Source organism: Papaver somniferum, chromosome 9 (assembly GCF_003573695.1).
Source record: "Papaver somniferum cultivar HN1 chromosome 9, ASM357369v1, whole genome shotgun sequence".
Classification (NCBI taxonomy): domain Eukaryota; kingdom Viridiplantae; phylum Streptophyta; class Magnoliopsida; order Ranunculales; family Papaveraceae; genus Papaver; species Papaver somniferum.
Window position 1 is genome coordinate 121,614,560 of NC_039366.1, and position 6,000 is coordinate 121,620,559.

At 31.1% G+C, this 6,000-nt stretch overlaps 1 protein-coding gene across 1 annotated transcript; it reads left to right on the forward strand.

Moving 5' to 3' along the window:
• The first annotated feature begins 1,491 nt into the window (after nucleotides 1–1,491).
• Nucleotides 1,492–2,435, forward strand: LOC113312513. The gene is made up of 3 exons (XM_026561264.1): nucleotides 1,492–1,575; nucleotides 1,792–2,040; nucleotides 2,124–2,435. Exons 1-3 carry the CDS (start codon nucleotides 1,492–1,494, stop codon nucleotides 2,433–2,435), a joined length of 645 nt encoding a protein of 214 aa, XP_026417049.1.
• The last annotated feature ends 3,565 nt before the right edge of the window (nucleotides 2,436–6,000 follow it).

Below are 6,000 nucleotides of genomic sequence, written 5' to 3' on the forward strand. Positions count from 1 at the left end.
AAAGGAAATCGAGTGGAATTTAATTGGAGTCCAAATTTATGCACCTGGGTGCACGTTCCGGCATATGTGATTGGTCCAAATCACTTTGTAAGCTCTCTACCACAATGACTCAAACTCAAGGTTTGCATTTTCAGTATGTTTTATTCATCTCCAAACAGGACGAATCTGTAGTCAGCAAAGTAAAGGGAGAAACTCTCTATATAATAACACACTTTTTTAAAGCATATTCACCGGAGCTCCACGTCTATTCTGAATTTTAGCTTCTCGTTGATTCTGACCCCACCATTTATTTTTTTTAGTAATAAAATATTGAATTTTAACTAAAAAAATATTATTTTTTAAAAAAAAGATAACTAAATCTTGAAAAATCTTCTTCTTGCCTCACATAACAAAATCTTGAAAATCTCCTAACATGCCAATAATATATCAAATCACGATTCCTTCGTGATGATCAAAAAAATAAATCGTATGATCATCACGTGATGAGAAAATAAATCGAATGATCATCACGTGATGAAAAAATAAATCAAATGATCATCAAGTGTCCAGTGTCTGTTTACATATACAAAAAATGTTATTTTCCTAATAACATCCCCAAACTATTAATTAAATCGAGAAAAAATAAAATTTCAAAAGAAACAAAAAAATAAAATTTCAAAAGAAACTTGATTTGCCCGGTCACAACTCTCTATTCTGCAAAACTTGATTAGCCCGGTCATGAATCTCTTTTCCGCAAATCTTTGTTGGTGGTCCTGCACATCAGTTGGATTTTTGTTAGTAAGATTCGGAACAAAAATTATGATTTGAATAAAGCTAATACAAAACAAAAAATTGAGCTAATACAAAACAAACAAACACTCAAGAAACTATGATTTCCAGAAATTATTTTTCTTAATTTGTTTTTTCTATAATTAAAAAAACAGATAAAATGTAAACAAAATCCTTACATATTATTTTCCTTATTAAAAAATATTATTTCAGGGTTAATAATTAATAATTAATTAAAAAAACAAAGAAAATGTAAACAAATCTTTACATGTTATTTTTCTTATTAAAAAAATATTATTTCATGGTTAATAATTAATAATTAATTAAAACAACAAAGAAAATGTAAACAAAATCTTTACATGCTATTTTTCTTATTAAAAAAATATTATTTCATGGTTAATAATTAATTCATGATTTCTATAATCTTTATTTCCTGGTTACTAATTAATTGCGCCTATTTTTTATGAGATTTTGTTAATTTAATCGGGAATTTTTTTCTATTTCGTCGTTATATATAATTGTAAAATTTGGCATGATGCTCTCTATATAAAGTGTTGCACGATGATATTTTTTGGGTGATTTTTTTTTTTTGCATGATGTTTGTTTTCGTTTTTAGATTCCTTTTTTTCATTGGTATTTTGATCATTTGATTGATCAAACCCTGGGTTTTTGTTCTTAATGGAACTATGAGATCTTATCGGTTTCCAACCAATTATAGCAGGCATGGCTGAAAATCAGCAGATTAGGAAGCTAACAGAGTATGTTGATGAGGAGATTCAGAGGAGGGATGCCGCTCAAAGTGGAATGGTTGATGAAACGAGTCAAACAAGGAATGGTGCTTACACTTAAAAGGATTTGAATATATCAACTGAGTATGTATATCTGGGTACGGTAATCGCTATCTCATATGTGAATCTTTTGGAAAAAAGATTCGAAAAAACATATTTAGCTCAGACAAGTGTCTTGGCCCTTGAAGCTGATAAAGTCATGGATATAAACACAAAAATGGTATTGTTGTTCCAGGGACAGGAGTATGTATATCTGAGTACAGATTACATATCACTTGCTTCTGAAAATTATAATGCCAGTACGGAGTTGTATCCTCAGGGATTTTTGAATAGTCTGGAGTATACACATATGCTAAGTTATAGGCTACGATTAAAGGTTGGAATACCAATTATTCTTCTCAAAGAGATCAACAGAAGAGAGGGCGTCGTTGAAGGCACACGGTTGGTTATAACACAGTTAGGGGCTGAGGAAATTGTTGCAGAGGTATTGACCGGTGCTGGTGCTGGTAAATTAGCGATAATACGACACATGTCATTTATGTTGGACAGTACGATGCTGGTTATCAGGTATCAATTTCCCGTGAAGTATGTTTGGCAATGACATTTGACGGTGGCAGGGATCAAAGCCTGCGCAACGCTGGGTTCTACTTAAGTTCTGGAGCTTACAGTAAACATCCGAAATACATTGGCGTTTCGACGAAGGAGGCAATGTATGGGAGTTCAAAGTTGGAGATTACAATTATAGAAAAGGAGCATCTGGAAAATCACTATAAAAAATCCACGGACTACAAGCAAAACTTCGAGAATTCACAGTTCATAGATGATACTATCAACCAGACTATGTCTAATGCAAATGCAGTGCATGGTTTGGGTACTTGATGTCGAATTAGAGTTCAGTTTCAGATTTTATATACATGAGCACACGAAAGTATTTATTTTACATGTAACAGTACTATATTTCATTAGTCATCTGTTCGGCTTGTTTGCATGCCTGGTATTTTGCATACAATGGTATCTTTTATGCGATATTTTATTTCCTTATAAAAGGTCTTGATTTTTATGAAATGTATCTTCAGTATCTAACCAAAAAAAAAATATATGGGAAGAAAAATATGGAATAATTGGTACGATTTTTGACATGGACATTCAAACATATATATCCTGTGTATGTATACGAGACATGTTAAAAAACTATGTGGCAGATACACATACGTAGGTAGCAGGATGTTTTATTGATAATAAGATGATATGGCAAAGTATAATAAGATGTTTTATTGTTCATTTTTTTGCTTACACACTTATTTGAGATTAATCTGGTTTTGTAGTATATCTCTATATAAAAAGAGCATTCATTATTCCATAAGCAATAAACAGACCCTGAATCGCAATTGCCAAACAATAATGCATCTCAGTCGAACATGCATTTCCCTGTTTTTTCAAGGACACACTTGCCTGCTTCTTTGACGAACCTGCATTTCCCTCAGGTGCCTTCGCAAAGACATTCCTCTAAAGATTTGCTTCTCTATCTATATCTGCATCGTATACATACTATCTATATCTGCACTACACAATTCAAATATCTACAGGCAACAACGACCCTATAATATGGTAATTGCTTCCTAGATTAGTGATAGTAGGAAAAAGAAATGAAGACTATCATATGAATTTAGATATTTGCTACCGTAAATTTCAACAAGTATATTGTCCAAAATCTTTTTTCGTCCAAAAAGATAGCTTACTTACCCTAAATAAGAATTAGGGTTTCTCAATTTAGATAAAATATGAAAACAAAATAAGATATCTTCAGAATCAGCCCAAAATTTAGATAGAAAATAAAAACAAAATATGGAGAAAAAAAAATTACACCATATTATCCTCTATGTATATAAACCAAATGTAAGGGATCTTTAGCCCAAAAAAATTTACATGATGAAACTAGAAAATCTTCGTAGTATATACAGGTACGAGTATCACTACCTACACGCGGTAATCAAAAAGAACAACAAAAAATGGCAGAAAACAACAGATTCACGAAAAGAAGAACAGAGAATACTTGCGGAACAATATGAAAAGGCAAAGTATACTTATCTCTACCTTGAAGAACTTCACAACAAGAAAAAATAAAAGAAAAAGAGAGAGACATACAAAGACGACAAAGAAACCATAGGCGAGAAGGGTGTGAATCTTCGATTTGATAAGAATGGTATGGTTTTGTTCAACCAACCAAAACAAGTTTAATAATCGGGAATACAACCAAGGAGACATCAAAACCATAGACGACAAAAAATGTTTGCTATTTTTGATCAATTTTTTGTTGGTTACAGAATCAACAATAATAAGATATTATTACTATCAATAATTTTGGCCCTTTTTTAATGAACAATAATAAGAAAATTGACAGAAGAGCAAAGCCCTCCCAACATTTGGATCATCAATGGGACGATGTGGGCCTTTTCTCTATCTCACTCGGTAATATATTTGGGAGAAATATCTCGGTAAATCTACTTTATCAATACAAGTTAGGTTGTGTAGGAAGTCAGAGAAAATTAATAACAAGACTTTATCTAAAGATTATGCTACTAGGTGGCTAGGTAGTGACAAATGCAGAATAATAATTTAGTGGGACAATCCTTGTACTAAGAAATCATAACTAAGAGTATTATAGGAGAAAATTTCATACACCGGCTCAAAAGTAAGTTTTTTTCTTTTTGAAGAATTTTTAAAGCGGCAGTGCTATTCTATGCCTGGTCGCTATGGCCCAACTAATGTGTCAAAAATGTCAACAGACTCAAAACACGTCAATTTTTCTCTCTTCAATTTCTTTTACGCTTCTCCATTTTTTCCTCCTCCTCTGTTTTCTTTTCTCCGGTCCGGATTCCATTAGTTTCATTTTTCTCGGAAGATCTTCAGATTTTCGCAAAAAAAAAATCATGTAAAAGAATATATTGATCAAAAACTTATTCTAAGAATTTCTACTGGTCTTACATTAAATATCACCCATGTTTTATTTCAATTTTTACACCAAACCCATATTTGAAAACTTTGTTTAAAAGCTTAAACGATTAAACCCCCATAATCAGTAAGTATCAACCAATTTATGATCCTGAGTAATATTATTCTCTGGTTTTCTTATCGATGCTAGTTTTTCTTATTAATTACTACTTCCGTTTCTGGAAAAGAGGTACTTTCACTTTTTCATTTTAGCCTAAAAATAGGTCAAATTGAAAAAGTAAAAGTAACACTTTTCAGAAACTGAGGGAGTAGAAATTATAGTTGTTCATTAACCAAGCCTAACTAGTTGAATTTTTTTGGAAACATGGATCTGATTTTTCTTTTCCATATAATTTCAAAAAATTAAATATAATTAAGATTGATTTATGGTTTTCATGAGTATGTGGATAAAATTCGAATCCGTTTATGGGTAAGTAACAAGAATGAAATATCAAGATAGAGAAAGTATAATCCAAGTAAAAAGTGAGGAAGAGATGAAAATCCTAGAACAGATGAAGAGAAGAAGATAATAAAAGGGCAGATTGGTTTTTTTCCTCTGAAGGGGAAAGACAGAGAAAACATAGAGAGACAGACTATCCCGTGAATGTTTATCTCTTTGTTCACGTTGGAAAAGCTAAAATGATAGTTTGTACACGCTGGAGAAGCCACATCAGTTTGGGCGCAGACTAAGGTGGAGAAAAGCATTTCCGTTTTTAAAGTAAGTTAATATATTTTGAGAATTATCCAAATAAAAAATACAGTGGAAACTCCATTAACGAATACTTGATTATTTAATAAGCTTTGTTAAATAATATTTTTAGCCGTTCCCTAACCGGGGACAATATGCTAAATTAATAATTCGCTAAAATTATAAGATAATACATTTTTAATTACTCATATAGACCCCATAGACCCCATGTGAAATATAAATTAATAATTTATTATATATTTTATTCAATATATTTATTATTTATGAAGATCTTTTGAAAAATGATTCAGTTGTCATTTTTTTTTGTTGAAATCAATTTCATCTTTAATTTTCTTATCGGCGTAAGAACTATTAATGTTGTTTACGCATAACTCAACAAGGAATTACTCAATGTGAGTACCGCTCTAATAGCCTCGTTTTGTGAAAGGCTCTATTGTAGAAGTTTCATCATCTTCTTCATCATCTTTATCAGTTCCCAAAATGTTCTCAATTACTTCTTCATCAGTCAACAACCGTGTAACTGTATTTCTTTGAAATATTTTAGTTAGAAAATAGTTTGTTGATAATAATTTTATCTATGAGTTAATAATATGTTAATTAATGTTTTAAATTAATAATTATTAATTTACCGGTTAATTAATATCTCGCTTAATTTTAATAAATTTTGATGGTCCCGACAACGTTAATTTACGGAGTTTCTACTTTTCACTCACCATGGAATATTTAACGAAATTATTTCGGTAA